The 15,669-nt window shown below is 39.1% G+C and overlaps 1 protein-coding gene and 1 pseudogene across 1 annotated transcript in view; one reads left to right on the top strand and one right to left on the bottom strand.

Moving 5' to 3' along the window:
- Positions 1-12,779, top strand: part of NEMP1 (nuclear envelope integral membrane protein 1) — a 27,685-nt gene extending 14,906 nt beyond the window's left edge. Inside the window, exons 5-9 of the mRNA XM_012777028.2 lie at positions 4,059-4,152; positions 4,608-4,722; positions 5,421-5,646; positions 7,116-7,289; positions 7,989-12,779. Of these exons, the coding sequence (XP_012632482.1) occupies positions 4,059-4,152; positions 4,608-4,722; positions 5,421-5,646; positions 7,116-7,289; positions 7,989-8,169 (790 nt within the window). The 3' untranslated portion in view covers positions 8,170-12,779. The remainder of the gene's footprint in view (positions 1-4,058; positions 4,153-4,607; positions 4,723-5,420; positions 5,647-7,115; positions 7,290-7,988) is intronic.
- Positions 11,837-15,669, bottom strand: LOC105877963 (signal peptidase complex subunit 3 pseudogene; annotated as a pseudogene).

The following is a 15,669-nucleotide window of genomic DNA, read 5'->3' as shown; positions in this document are numbered from 1 at the left end:
TATTCTTGCCTCTTTCTTCTCCCCAGAGAAATTGTGCAGTTTCTCAGAAGAAATAAAAATTGGTTTGGGAGAGTTTATGGGGATGGGAGTGGGAAATTATGCAGAGGTTTAATATGGGGATATATTTGAGAGGAGCTCATTGATACTTTTTTTTTTTTTTTTTTTGAGACAGAGTCTTGCTTTGTTGCCCAGGCTAGAGTGAGTGCTGTGGCATCAGCCTAGCTCACAGCAACCTCAAACTCCTGGGCTCAAGCAATCCTTCTGCCTCACCCTCCCAAGTAGCTGGGACTACAGGCATGCACCACCATGTCCAGCTAATTTTTTCTATATATATTAGCTGGCCAATTAATTTCTTTCTATTTATAGCAGAGACAGGGTCTCGCTTTTGCTCAGGCTGGTTTCAAACTCCTGACCTTGAGCAATCCGCCCGCCTCAGCCCCCCAGAGTGCTAGGATTACAGGCATGCACCACCTCGCCTGGCCGAATACTGGTCTTCATAATCTGATAGTAACTACATAATATCAATCTCTACAGTTGTCTGACTCCAAGTTTGGGGCTAATACAGGCATACCTCCTTTTATTGTACTTTATTTTTTTGCGCTTTGCAGATATTGCATTTTTTACAAATTGAAAGTTTGTGGTAACCCTGTGTCAAGGAAGTCTGTTGACACTATTTTTCCAGTAGCATGTGGTCACTTTGTGTCTCTGTCATGTTTTGGTAATTCTTGCAATATTTTAAACTTTTCATTGGATTGTATCTGTTATGGTAATCTGTGATCAGTGGTCTTCGAAGCTACTATTGTACTTGTTTTGGGGCACCATATGCCCATATGAGACAACAAACTTAATAAATGCCATGTGTGTTCTGACAACTCCACAAACTGGCCATTCCCCTATTTCTTTTCCTTTCATCGGGCCTCCCTGTTACCTGAGACACAATAATATTGAAATTTAGGCTAATGAGTAGCTCTACAGTGGCCTCTAAGTGTTCATGTAAAAGGAAGAGTCATACATCTCTCACTTTAAATATAAAACTAGAAATTACTAAGCTTAGTGAGGAAGGCATGTTGAAAGCTGAGATAGGCCAAAAGCTAGGTCTCTTGCATCAAACATTTAGTAAAGTTATGAATGCAGAGGAATTTCTTGAAGGAAATTAAAAGTGCTGCTCCAACGAACACCCAAATGGTAAGAAAGGGAAACAGCCTTATTGCTGATATGAAGAAAGTTTGAGTGGTCTGGAAGGAAGATCAAACCAGCCACAACATTCCTTTAAGCCAAACCTAATCAGAGCAAGGCCCTAATTCTCTTCAATTCTATGAAGTCTGAGAGAGGTGATTATGCTGCAGGAGAAAAGTTGGAAGCTAGCAGAGGTTGCTTCATGAGGTTTAAGGAAAGAATCCATGCCCACAATTTATAAGTGCAAGGTGAAGCACCAAGTGCTGATAGAGAAGCTGCAGCAAGTTATCCAGAAGATCTAGCTAAGATCATTGAGTAAGGTGGTTTGGCTACACTAAACAACAGATTTTCAATGTAGATCAAACATCCTTCTATTGGAAGAAAATGCCATTTAGGACTTTCACAGCTACAGAGAAGTCACTGCTTGGCTTTAAAGCTTCAAAGGACAGGCTGACTCTCTTGTTATAGCTAATGCAGCTGATAAGTAAATTGAAGCCAATGGTTGCTTACTATTCTGAAAATCCAAGGGCCCTTAAGAATTATACTAAATTGACTGCCTGTGTTCTATAAATGAAGCAACAAAGCCTAGATGACAATGCATCTGTTTACAGCATGGTTTACTGAATATTTTAAGCCCACTGTTGAGGCCTACTGCTCAGAAAAAAAGATTCCTTTCAGCCGGGCGCGGTGGCTCACGCCTGTAATCCTAGCACTCTGGGAGGCTGAGGCGGGCGGATTGCTCGAGGTCAGGAGTTCGAAACCAGCCTGAGCAAGAGCGAGACCCCATCTCTACTATAAATAGAAATAAATTAATTGGCCAACTAATATATATATAAAATTAGCCGGGCATGGTGGCGCATGCCTGTAGTCCCAGCTACTTGGGAGGCTGAGGCAGCAGGATTGCTTGAGCCAGGAGTTTGAGGTTGCTGTGAGCTAGGCTGACGCCACGGCACTCACTCTAGCCTGGGCAACAAGCGAGACTCTGTCTCAAAAAAAAAAAAAAAAAAAAAAAAGATTCCTTTCAAAATATTACTGCTCACTAACAGTGCACCTAGTCACGCAAGAACTCTGATGGAGATGTACAAGAAGATTGCTATTTTTATGCCTGCTAGCAAAACATTGGTTCTGCAGCCCGTGGATCAAGGAGTGCTTTTGACTTTCAAGTCTATGTAAGAAATACATCTCATAAGGCTATAGCTGTCATAGATAGTGATTCCTTTGGTGGATCTGGGCAAAGTAAATTGAAAACTTTCTGGAAAGGGTTCACCATTCTTAACATCATTAAGAACATTCCTAATTCATGGGAGGAGATCAAAATATCAACATTAACAGGAAGTTAGAAGGAATTGATTCCAACCCTCATGAATGACTTTGAGGGGTTCAAGACTTCATTGGAAGAAGTAACTGCAGAGGTGGTGGAAATAGCAAGAGAACTAGAGTTAGAAGTGGAGCCTGAAGATGTGACTGAATTGCTACAATTTCATGGTAAAACTTGAATGGATGGGGAATTATTTCTTATGAGCAGAGAAAGTGATTTCTTTTTTTTGAGACAGTCTCACTCTGTCACCCTGGGTAGAGTGCAGTGGCATCAACATGGCTCACTGCAATCTCCAACTCTCTGGGCTCAAGTAATCCTCCTGCCTCAGCTTCCTGAGTAGCTGGGACTACAGGCATTTGCCACTGTGCCCAGCTAATTTTTCTACTTTTAGTAGAGATGGGATCTTGCTCTCTCGCTCAGGCTTGTCTTGAACTCCTGAGCTCAACCATTCCCCCCGCCTCAGCCTCATAGAGTGCTAGGATTACAAATGTGAGCCACTATGCCTGGCCTAAAGTGGTTTCTTGAGATGGAATCTACTCTTGGTGAAGGTGTTATTGAGCATTGTTGAAATTTCAATAAAAGATTTAGAATATTACATCAACTTAGTTGGTAAAGCAGCACTAGAGTTTGAGAGGATTGAATCCAATTTTGAATGAAGTTCTACTGTGGGTAAAATGCCGTCAAACAGCATCACATACTGTATAGAAATCTTTCATGAAAGGAAGAGTCAATGGATATGGCAAACTTCATTGTTGTCTTATTTTAAGAAATTGCCACAGCACCTGCCACCCTGATCAGTGAGCAGCCATCAATTTTGAGGCAAGACCTAGGACCAGCAAAAACATTATATCTCCCTGAAGGCTCAGATAATAGTGAGCATTTTTTAGCAAGAAAACATTTTTAAATAAGGTATATACATTGTTTTTTATATATAATGCTATTGTGCACTTACTAGACTACAGTATAATATAAATATAACTTTTATATACACTGGGAAACCAAAACTGTATGTGACTTGCTTTATTGCAATATTCGGTTTATTGCAATATTCACTTTATTATAGTGATCTGGAACTGAACTCAAGATATCTTCAGTGTATGCCTGTACTTGCTCTAATCTTGTACCTCTTTATTTTTTTAATTTTTAGAGACAGGATCTCACTCTGTTGCCCAGACTGGAATGCAGTGGTGTGATCATAGTGGAGTGCAGTAGCATGATAATAGCTCACTATAGCTTTGAACTCCTGATTCCAACCATCATGAATGAGCTCAAGTGTCCCCCTCCCCCCTTCAGCCTCCTTAGTAGCTAGGACTACAGCTGTGTGCACCACCATGCTTGGCTAATTTTTAAGTTTTTTGTAGAGATGGGGTCTTGCTATGTTGTACAGGCTTGTCTTTAACTCCTGGCTTCAAGTGATTCTCCTGCCTCACCCTCCCAAAGTATTGCCACTGCACCCAACATTTACACCTTTTAAAATCTTTTAGCTGAGTTATTTGTCCTAATTTCAACAATGCTGTATGTGAATTATATACATATAGTCATGAAATAAATTTTCTCTCTGCAGAAGTCAAATTTTCTACTATTCCACTGGGATGAGTGTGGGAATTGTGGCATCTCTGCTAATCATCATTTTTATACTATCTAAGTTTATGCCTAAGGTAAGTAACAGAATCCTCATACACAGGATGAGCTTGGATAGCTGAAGGACTATTTTCCTGGGGTAATCTTAGAACACTAAAAATTTGCATTGGTGGCTGATGAGTCAATGTCCTACTCCATCCTTGATTCAGAAAGGTAATTTCCGTGATGAAACCTGGAGTCTGATTACAGACAAATTCTTTTATTTAAAATCCTGTGCTCAGTGGGGTGTTAAAGTCTGTCCTTCCTGTTTTTCAATTACATAGTCAGGCTTTTAGGTTATTTAGCATCTCATCTCCCCAGTGAATCTTGCAGACAGTACCATTTTAAATATAAAGGACATCTTTTTGAGAGATGTGTTTTTGTGCATTTTGAGTAGGTTGAAATTTTTAAAAAATCTTTGTTCCATTTTGCTCCATTTATGTATGGAAAGCTTGTTGTAACTTTTTGCTTTCACTTCTACTCTCTGTCTTAGAAAAGTCCCATTTACGTCATCCTGGTAGGAGGCTGGTCTTTTTCTCTGTACCTCATTCAACTAGTTTTTAAAAATTTACAAGAGATCTGGAGGTGTTACTGGCAGTATCTTTTAAGTAAGTGGTGTTGGTTTTGCTTTCCTTTTGTATGTTTTTAGGCTGTTTTAGTTAATTTGATCATGAAAAGATGTTACCTGCTTACAGGAGATAATAGTTCATGTCATTTTATTAAGTTTTTAAAAATCATAATTTTTCACTTATTTCTAACCCCTGTATAGTCACCACATTCTCTTAAATTAAAATGATGCTGCTAAGGAGAAGATATTAATTGATTGATATTTGTAAGTGCACCTCTCTTTATACAATAAGCATCTTCCTAAAAAAGCTGCACATTAATTTTATTAATATAATCATATTTTAAATACATTTGGGGACCTTAAATAAAGGACTCTGCAGTGAATTTTTATCTATAAAATGAGAATCCTTTGGTCATACAGATAGTAGCCTTTAATCTATCCTTTGAGAGATAACGAATCTGGATTTTCATTTACTAGGTTTTTAAAATAGACTATTTCAGAGTTGTTTTCTTTTAGCTTTAATGCTCTGTTTGAACCAGAAAAATCTAGGACAACCGAAAGTATAGGAACTTAATGAATATATTCTAATAATGAAAAAGTGTGAATTATTGAGGAAAGGTCTTATCTGATTTCCTGGTTCAATAGATGCTATAGAGTGAATTTACTACTGCTCTCCACACAAATTATTTTTACCAGGTATAGATTAAAAAGAATGTCTTCTGGTAACTCTTCTCATAGGCTACGTCCTCACAGTTGGATTCATGAGTTTTGCGGTTTGTTACAAGTATGGGCCCTTGGAGAATGAACGAAGTATCAACCTGCTGACCTGGACCTTGCAGCTGATGGGCCTATGTTTCATGTATTCTGGCATCCAGATACCACACATTGCCCTTGCCATTATCATCATTGCTCTGTGTACTAAGAACCTGGAGTACCCTATTCAGTGGCTGTACATCACCTACAGGTGACTGAAAGGCAGTGTAACTTTGTATTGACATGTACAATGTGGGATGCAGTTGCAGCAAAAGTATACAGAAGTGTTGACTCGGGAGCCTCTTTGTTTATGAAAAATTGTTGTATTATGCTTCTACATTTGTTCTTCCTGAGTCTGTTTTTTTTAGACTCTCTGTAGTCATTTTTATATTTTTGTTCTAGTCATTTTATATAAAATAAAAACATCCAGTAAAGTGTCATGTGTTCTTGTTACCACTAGGTGGTGCAAATTATATCAGTTTTATACCACATTCCTCAAGTCACCTGGTTTCAGGTTATTTTACACTGGCTCTCAAATTGCTCTGGAAGTCCTAGTCTTATTTTAAGGTGCAATTCATTGCAGGTTATCACCTTGCATAATGAATATGGAATGTTGATAGGTTCCGAGGTTGTTAGTGGTTGTCTATTGTGGATAAAATGATGCCTTCAGTTGGGGGAACCACTTTAATGGACTACAATCTTTTTTTAATCAATCAAATAATTTAATTCCCTCCCCTCCTTTCCTCTCCTTTTCCTTCCCCTCCTCTCCCCTCCCCTCCCTCTTTCTTTTTAAAACACCTGCTTAGGCTAGAGTGCAGTGGCATTATTGTAACTCGCTGCAATCTCAGACTCCTGGTCTCAAGCACTCTGCCTGCCTCAGCCTCTTGAGTACCCAGGACTACAGGTTTATGCCAGTATGCCTGGCTAATTTTTTTATTTTGTAGAGATGGAGTCTTGCTATGTTGCCCAGACTGGTCTTGAACTCCTGGCCTCAAGACACGCTCCACCTTGGCTTCACAAAGTGCTAGGATTGTAGGTGTGAGCCACTGTACCTGGCCAAATAATTTCTGTGTTTTGGTTTCACGTTTTCTTTTTTTAACTTGTATAGATTTATGGGGTACAAGTGTAATTTTGTTACATGAATATATTATATAGTGGTGAAGTCAGGACTTTTAGTGTACCTATCACTCAATGTACATTGTACCCATTAAGTAATTTCTCATCATTACCCCCTCCCACCCCTTTTACCCTTCCAAGTCTCCATTATCTGTCATTCCATAGTCTATGTCCATGTATACACATTGTTTAGCTCCCACTTGTAAGTGAAAACGTGAAGTATTTGTCTTCCTGTGGACCACAGTCCACAGAATGATAGTGTAAACCATCATTTTCTTGTCATTTTTCCATTTATTGGAAAATAAATATTTTGTTTACTGTTTATTGGAAAATAAGTGAATTTATTCATATTAGTGAGTAATATCTACTACTTTTTCTTGTCACTCATACACTAATGTGTCAGAAGTCCATTGTAACTAAAGGTGTCTATGGAAGAAAGGTGGGAGTGATGGCACTTAACGTTCAGGCTGCCTGCTATATGCTTGGCCAACTGAAGGGAGCTAGAGGTAGGGATAGATATAGATTACTGATTAATGATTCATGATGTTATTTTGGTGAGCACAGAAAGATGTGTAAGGCAAAAGAAAAGCCTGTTCCTCCTCGTCTTCTGACAGAAGAAGAATATCGAATACAAGGGGAAGTAGAAACCCGAAAGGCTTTAGAGGAGCTCCGAGAATTTTGTAATAGTCCAGACTGCTCTGCTTGGAAGACTGTTTCTCGAATCCAGTCTCCAAAAAGGTAACTCTTGGGCAGGTATACTAAGTATCTGTCAGGGTAATTGTGACCTTGAGTTCTACCAGTGATCATACTTCTAGATAATCATGTTGTATATGTGGCCTTTGTTTATCTGTTAACCTAGGAGTAGTCAAGAGAAAGGTACATATATCATACATTAAGCAGTAGCCTGTTTCTTGTTTCCTCAAGGAACTATCTATTCTAGCTTTGTTCATGGCATTGAGATGGGGACACTACAGTACCATATTAAATTTCCCCTCTGAAAGTTTTGCATTCCTCTGATTTAGTAGGGTTTTTTTTTTTTTTCCTTTTTAGTTGAAAGCAACTGTACCAATGAAAGCTTGAATGTGGAATCCGGAAGGCATAAAGTTTATAGGGCCATAAACATGAATAACTATGTAATGCTCCTTAATCTTATCAGGATTACAGATGACTAAAGGAACCTTAGCATTCCATAACTAAAAAGGTAGACCAGTGCTTATTAAGCATGATAGAGTTGCAGGGGATATTGGCCTATGATCCCAGCTTTCCTTTTCTCCTTATTTCTTGCTTTAGTCTACTTACCTGCCAGAGTAAGAGCAGAGATATTGGTTAGACTCAATATAATTTGACCTGTGAGCATATTAAGGGTTTCAGTTCTTATTTTGAAAGAAAACCAGAAAGGACAGAAAGCAGATTGCTAATGAGTATTCTCTTTTCCAGATTTGCTGACTTTGTGGAAGGCTCTTCCCACCTCACACCAAATGAAGTTTCTGTCCATGAGCAGGAATATGGATTAGGGAGCATTATTGCCCAGGATGAAATCTATGAGGAAACATCGTCTGAGGAAGAAGACTCGTATTCCCGGTGCCTTACTATCACACAAAACAACTCCTTGACTTAAGTGGTAGTTAGTTATTTTTATGTGGACTGGCTTGGTGCCTCATTGGTTCATATTACTTGTGTTGTGCAATTGCTTCCAACCCTTTGAAAGAGAGTGGAGAAATTCTCCCACTGAATTGAGAGGCCTGAGTAGGCTTCCCTCTGGAAATGGTCTTGGTGGTCTCTGTGGGATCCCTAAGGAAGGAGAGTGAGTAAAGTAGTAAATGCCCATTGGTTAATCTATCATCCCACTTTTATGTTCCCAAAGTAACTGGATGGCCACAGCTAGCATGGTGTTCTAGCTCCTCTTTGAAAATTGATTTCATTGTGGTATTTCTGTCAGGCTGGCCCTACAAAGTAAGAACTGTTATAATTGCAATAATGCTTTCAGACTATAGGCTGCATCTTCCAGAGAGAAATCCACAAATCTGAGCCTCTTTCACTTCTGCTTTTATTTTATTGACTTTAGAATAATACTTGATTTAACTCTTTTTGGAAAGAAAATTGATTTTTGTTTGTCTTATTTTCTTCCTTAAATGAATGTTTTTAAAAAAATGTAACAAACTCATGTTCCAGAACCAGCAAGTGCTCCAGAATGACAGGCCACCCTAGGCCCTTAAGCCCCAGAAGCTATTGTTTTGAGCCTTGAGTTAGTTGTCACACATATGATATTTTAAGTCCTGTTTTTAGGAACATGCCTGTAGGCTCTTCTGTACGTGAGGTGTCTTGGGTTTTTTATTATATTCAACTTTTAATTCCATCTTAATAAATGTGTCTTCTTCCCTCCCCATTTCTCCTTGCCCCCCTTTCCCTTTCAGGAAGGGTATATTTCCCTCACTTATGAAGTATGTACAATTCAGAGTTTATTTCATTTCTTATACCTCCTCCTTAGTTTACAGCATTATTCCTGCTAGTATAAGTTATCTTGTTTCGGGGATGTTCAAATGCTTTCTATAGGTTATATTTTTTTCTGTCATCAGGTGACATCTTTGAGTTACTGTGGAATCAAGAAACTATCCCCCTTTCCTTTCCCTTCTCCTTTGTCTACCTTGTCTACTTATTCCTTTCAGCCTTTTCTCACTACCTGCACTCCCCTAAATCTGACTAATTTGTAAGCCCTGAAACTGTCTATGAAATTTTTTGATGTACAATTTGTAGCTGTGTAGCCACCAGAGTTTGCACTGCCAGGAAATAGACCTCCAGGTTATCTTCATGCCTCTTGATGCTCATTCAGCCATTAGGGTTAGACAGATTTTTCTGTGAACTTACACTTATTTGCAATTCCATTTCTGACTTGAGATTTATGCTGCCTTTTATTACAGTGACATTAGTTTCAGATTCTTTTGCCTTTGGAAAGCACCCTTATAAACTAGCAGTGTCATTTATGAGGGATTGCTTGGTTCTGTCTTTGTGATCTTCACCCCCAATACCTTGGAAAACGCTGTACTTACTTTAGCCTGGAAGATAGATGCTCCTGGCAAGAGCATAGTATCAGCTTTACTGGCTTACTTACCATGATCATGGGAAAGGCAGATGATTTTTTTTAAAAGCTGTAATGACCCCTTCAAACCAGCCATTTAGCAGATAATTTTGAAAGGCCCTGGCTCCATTGCTGACTTCCAAAGTGTCAGCTCTGAGACTCCCTTCCAGATTGATTATTTCCACAGCCTTAGACTGTCTTAAAGCGACAACTACCTTGATTGGCAACAAAGAGACATATAGTGGAAAATGAGCAGTATTTGGTCAGATAGTATGGGTTAAAGTTGCAGGGTAAAAGGAACTTTATATTGGGAAACTGTTATGCCTTTGTGAATTATGTACATAGTAAAATTTTATCCTTCTACAAAGAACTGTTAAAACCTCTTAAATAAACTTTTAAAACTTTATTTATAGAAACTGAGACCTAGTATATTTGAGCATAAATTGATTTGAGAAAATAATTCAGCTGTACAAATGGTCTCAGGATTCTCTGGAGATTTTGGTGCCTTTTCTAAAATAGCTACTTAGGAATGTGGTAGCTTGCCTTTAGGGCAACTTTTCCTGATTCATGTCTTTATTTCAGTGAGAAAGCATTGTGAAGTAGGGAAAGATTCTCCTCCTATTTTGTTTAGTAAGCTCCTGTGAAACAGAGTTTCCATTTCAAGACTAGTTTTTTTTCACTGTGTTTGAATTTGGGGTGAGTAAAATCAAACTCAGTTTATTACTCCCTGTCTGGTAGTTGGAGACCTGAGCTGTAGGCAGCGGAGATAACAATTGGTCCTGCAGCATGAGAATTGCTCTCAGACGGTGAAGGACGGTGCTTCTTTGGTGTGCTGTGTGTCCTTGTCCTGCCTGCCTAGTGGCTCTGCCCAGATGCTTCCGAGCCTCTGTGTGCCCGGAGATTGCTTGACTTCGTAAACCTTCTTTACGAGCTCCTCTTGTCTCCCTCTTGGCCACTTAGTCTGCTGGCTCAGTCACTACTTGAAGCCCCCATTTAATTTTCTCTGGCAGTTATAGCTCTTGCAATTTCAGCACAGTCTCATCTCTCAGACCGATCTCATCAAGAAGGATTGAAGGGATAACTGTGGGATGAGCTGGACATTGGAGCCATGTCTGCTGCCATGTCAGCATCTTGCTTGGCAAATACCAAGCCATAAATAGGCTCCAGGGCTCAGGGTCTCCTCAGCATTGGAAATCTATCATCTCTAATCAGTCTGACCAAGCTGTGTAGAGCATGACTCCCATTAGTGGGAATACAAAAGGCATCTGTATAAAATATTTCCCTTTTACTTTCCCACTCAGATTGTTTTCATGGGACCAAAAGAACACAGTGACCAAAACCAAGGACAATTTTTAGCAACTTTGATACCTTCTAATAAGGAATTCCTGTCAGCCACTGCATCCCACCAAAGCTATTCTATTTCTTCCCCCCAGATTCATGATTTTTGTGGCTGTTACGAAGGGAATTTTGCTGATGATAGATCTTTGGGTCTTACTATTCCATTTTACACTTATTCATCCATTCTAGGGCCCAGTCCTCTCTTTACTGGTTATTCCTTTTAACTCAATCCCTATTTGGCATGTATTATAGAGGTTTGATGAGTAAAAGGACCCAAATAGGCCAGATAGTCCCCCCCCCCCATATCCATAGAAGACCTGGGAGTGGATTATATAATTGTCCTCAATCTTTTTGTTGTTTGAGGAAAAAAAGATGGGCTTAAATGGATGCCTGCGTAAAAATGGTTCCTGGCTGTGTACTCATAACTTCTCTGAATTGAGTAGTGAAAGTTGAAGTACAAGGAAAGGAAATTAAATGTCTTTCTAGTATTCCTTTGGACTTAGGTCTGACATATGAGATAACAACCTTTATTGAAGTGCCAGGAATTTTATCTGAACTCAGGAGAGGACAGTTTGACAGATTTATTTTGCCTTCATATTATATAGGCACTGAAATCAAGTAATAAACATAAAATAGCCATTGCACAAAGCAAGTGCACCTAAACCTTTTGTTTCTGTTTCTAGGTAGCAGAAATTGATTATTATTTTTTTTAGGGGAACATGTATAATTGTTGTGACCCAATGGTGTTTTTGGTGACTTAGCTCAGGTTGCTATTGAGTTGGATTCTAGATGGTTACTACCTTGAAAAGTATTTGGTGCCTTATATGACATGAGCCAGAGCCTGCTGGGAGTAAACAAAGCAGATTCATGCCTATATGGATTTGTAGCTTTAGGGGGGATGGGAGTGGGTCACACAAACCCCGAGAATTGGGCTTTGGATTTTTACACCACCCACCCATGTATGTCGTCTTCCTTTTTCACACTCTTTTGATGGTAACTTGAAAATGGTGAAATCACCTTCTCTGAACTTGACTATAACATGAGCAGCATTCTTATGTTAACGTAGTATTATAGATAGGTCATAATATGAACATTAGAAACTGTCACAGCCTGCTGTTGCCACAGTTTTCCATGTTTACGGAATTGATGTTTAAATAACAGGACTAAGGAATTACTGGGTAAGTTTTAGCCTGTGGGTAATGCCTTGGTGTTGTTTAAATAAAGGATTTGTCATTTGTGTTTAAAATAAATGTTCATGAATCTTTGAAAGGAACAAAAGTATCAGGGATGGCTCTTTGCCATGGGTCTTACTTTTACCCTCTTTTCTATAAGAAAAAATAATGTCTTATGAATTTTTCATTTTTATTGTACAGTTTGTAAGTAATCCCAATTTTAATAAAGTTTTATATATATATATAGTGATCTCAATGAGCATGTGCTTTTCTTGTTTGGCTCTCTTGTTTTCAGGTACTCAGCTATTAACTCGTCAGTTTCATTTTTCTAATGAGATGGTTTTACATGCCATTGATTTTCCCTTTTTTTCTTACCCACCCCTTGCCATCCTGAGTCTGTTCTGGTCTACTTATATCCTTGGACTGGTTGATTTCCCAAGAGGCCACATCTCTAAGGGGTATTCTTGCAGGAGTAACAGGTTGTACTACTGTGTTATATAGTAGAAAAGCAAAATATATAGGTTGTTCCTGGTCCAAGGAGTTACTCTGTGCAGTTCTTTTCTCTTTTTTTTAATGGCATAAAGTATCTGTCCATTGGGGTGGGAGGAAGACCTATGGATCCAGCTATGGGATGGCTTTGTATAGGCTGGACGAGGGAGCAGAGCTGTAGTGAGCATTAGAGTCATGGAATAAAAACTTCCATTATACCTGGACCCAGCTTCTGCAGTAGGAGTCTGGTACCTTTCATTTTCTTTTATGTATTGGCTATTTTCTTTGCTATAAGAATCCTTTATAACATTTGTATTAATTCTATATCTGTCTTCTCTCTTTTCAGTTATTAGACTACTTGGAAATAAATCCATTGTCTATTTTTTAAGACAGTTGGCAAAATAGGAAGAAAACGGGATGTAGATCATATAAAAATTTACTTAGATTATGCACACTAGTGATGTCTTTTCTCTCCTCTATAACTACTGCTAGGTAAAGCCATAGGTGATCATTAATAGTTGAGTTAATAAAAACTTAAAGCATAATTGCTAGGTGTGCTACTCACAGGGTTTTAGGGATGAAAAAAGATGATCTATAAAGCGGTTCTTAGACTTTAACATGCATAGGAATGACCTGAGGATCTAGGTAAAATGCAGATTCTAATTCAGTAAGTCTGCAGTGGTTCCCAGGATTCTGCATTTCTAATAAGGTGATTCAGATGCTGCTAGTCTGTGGACCACATTTTGAATAGCAATGATGTAAAGCTCTTAGCTTGTTGCCCGGCACATAGTAAGTACTTGGTAAATGTTATTGACTCCAGATAATTTATAAGAACCAAGAAGACCCTCTGTCACCAAATATCTTCCCTTCCATATCTGAAAACTTGGTATTTTTATTGTGTAACATCTTTTTTTTTTTTTTTTTTTTGAGACAGAGTTTTGCTGTCACCCACCTATAGTGCAGTAGTTTCATAGCTCGCTGCAACCTCCAGTTCCTGGGCTCAAGCAAATCTCCTGCCTCAGCCTCCTGAGTAGCTGGGATTACAGCTCTTGCCATGACTCCTGGCTAATTTTTTCTGTTTTTTGTACAGATGGGGTCACGTTCTTGCTCACGCTGGTTTCAAACTCATGAGCTCAAGCGATCCTCCCCCCTTGGCCTCCCAGAGTGCTGGGATTACAGGCATGAGCCATTGTGCCTGCAATATCTTTTAAAAAGTTAATATCCCCAAAAGGTTGAATGAACTGGTTTAATCATATTGCTGCCCTCCCAACTTTGTGAGAAATTTTTTTTGTGAGGATTTTTTTTTTGTCAGCTTTATTGAAGTATGACTTATATACAGTAAAATTCAGAGCCTGGCATGGTGACTCATACCTGTAATTCTAGCACTTTGAGAAGCTGAGGTGGGAGGATCACTTAAAACCAGGAGTTTGAGACCAGCCTGGGCAACTTAGCGCAATACTCTGTCTCTACAAAAATTAGCAGGCATGGTGGTGCACGCCTGTGGTCCCAGCTGTTAAATAATTAGGAGGCAGAGGCAGGAGGATCGCTTGAGCCTAGGAGTTAGAGGTTGCAGTGAGCTGTAATTGCACTACTGCACTCCATCCTGGGTGACATAGTTAGACCCTGACTCAAAAAAAATTTTTAAAATGTACCGGTTTTAAGTGTACAATTTTGCTGAGTTTTGACAAATGGAGATAGTTGCATAACCAAAACCACAATCATGATACAGAACATTTCCATCACCCCACAAAGTTCTTTCATTCTTACATGGACTAGAAATTTTAATGGTGGAAAAAGGAAGGTGATTTAGGAGTCAGACGGTAGAAGACGACTAATGATCTCTAGTTGCTTCAGTTTTGCTCAGAAAGCAGGAGATCACAAAGCTGTGTCTCACCTTTACTCCTCCCCACCCCAGGAATGTTTCGACAGCTCTTGAAATCCCAGCTGACTTGGATGTGTATTTCATACCTTGTTAATTTGGGGTGACCCACTAGTTCCAGTTTGCCCAAGACTTTCCTAGTTTTAGCACTCCAAATTCTCAGGTAGAGAACATTATCAACCTGCCTTTACATAATTTATTGATTTACTGTAATATTTGAAGGGGATGGAAAAGGCAAGGAAAAGAGAGACAAAGAAAGCTGAATGGATCTTGGGTCCCAGGCAGACCAGCATGGTTGGTTGCCCTGGCTGTGATGATGTTCATGCCATTGTTTTTAAGCCTCAGTTTGCCATCTCATTTTAAAGTCACTTCTCCCATGTGAGCAAATGAGTGAATGATGGACATACAGATAAACTCTAAGTGGTGCAGATTACTGGCCTAGAGAACATGAAACCTGGATTCTAGTGCCAACTTTGCTAGATTTGCAGTGGTATAACCTTAGGAAAATGGTTTTCTCACTCTTTAGTTTCCTCCATGGGAAAATAGAGAATCTGTAGTCATTTCTGCCTCTAAATGTTGTAATACTATTCCACCTATATATGGGATTGTATTTTTTTGTTTCAAATTCAGAATAATTCAATAACTTTGTTACTTCATATGTAGTTGGAAATAGGACAGATACATGTCCTGCCCTGTCAAAAGAGGCAGAACTCCAGCATTTGGTACAACGTTCCATGATAGGGTAAAGTGACATTCCTGTTTCCCTTGAGACCATTTCCATCGCCAAAGAAAAAATGTTTTTATGTCTTTCAGCAGCAGCTTTGGATCATCACCTCTCAGAACAATCTTGTCCCATAGGACAGCTTGGTTCAGAGCATTATTTCTTGTTGAATATTCTGCTGATAAATAAACAACTGCTTAACATTCTAAACAAATACATTTAGTAGATCAGCAATTATATCAAATGTAATGAATCCCAGATCACTTCTTTCTCTAGGTCCAGTGACATCTTCTGCATTTTTAGCATGACCTGTGAGATGTGCAGCCACACCTGGACATTCTTCTTGTCTTTGAATGCAGTGGTGATGAGGCAAGTGAAAGTGAGTGCCGCCGTCAGGCACAGAAGGTGAACAGCAAGTTCACCTGTGACAGCACCATGCTCAT

This window comes from Microcebus murinus, chromosome 10 (assembly GCF_040939455.1).
Source record: "Microcebus murinus isolate Inina chromosome 10, M.murinus_Inina_mat1.0, whole genome shotgun sequence".
Classification (NCBI taxonomy): Eukaryota; Metazoa; Chordata; class Mammalia; order Primates; family Cheirogaleidae; genus Microcebus; species Microcebus murinus.
This window is presented reverse-complemented; position numbering and strand designations above follow the sequence as displayed.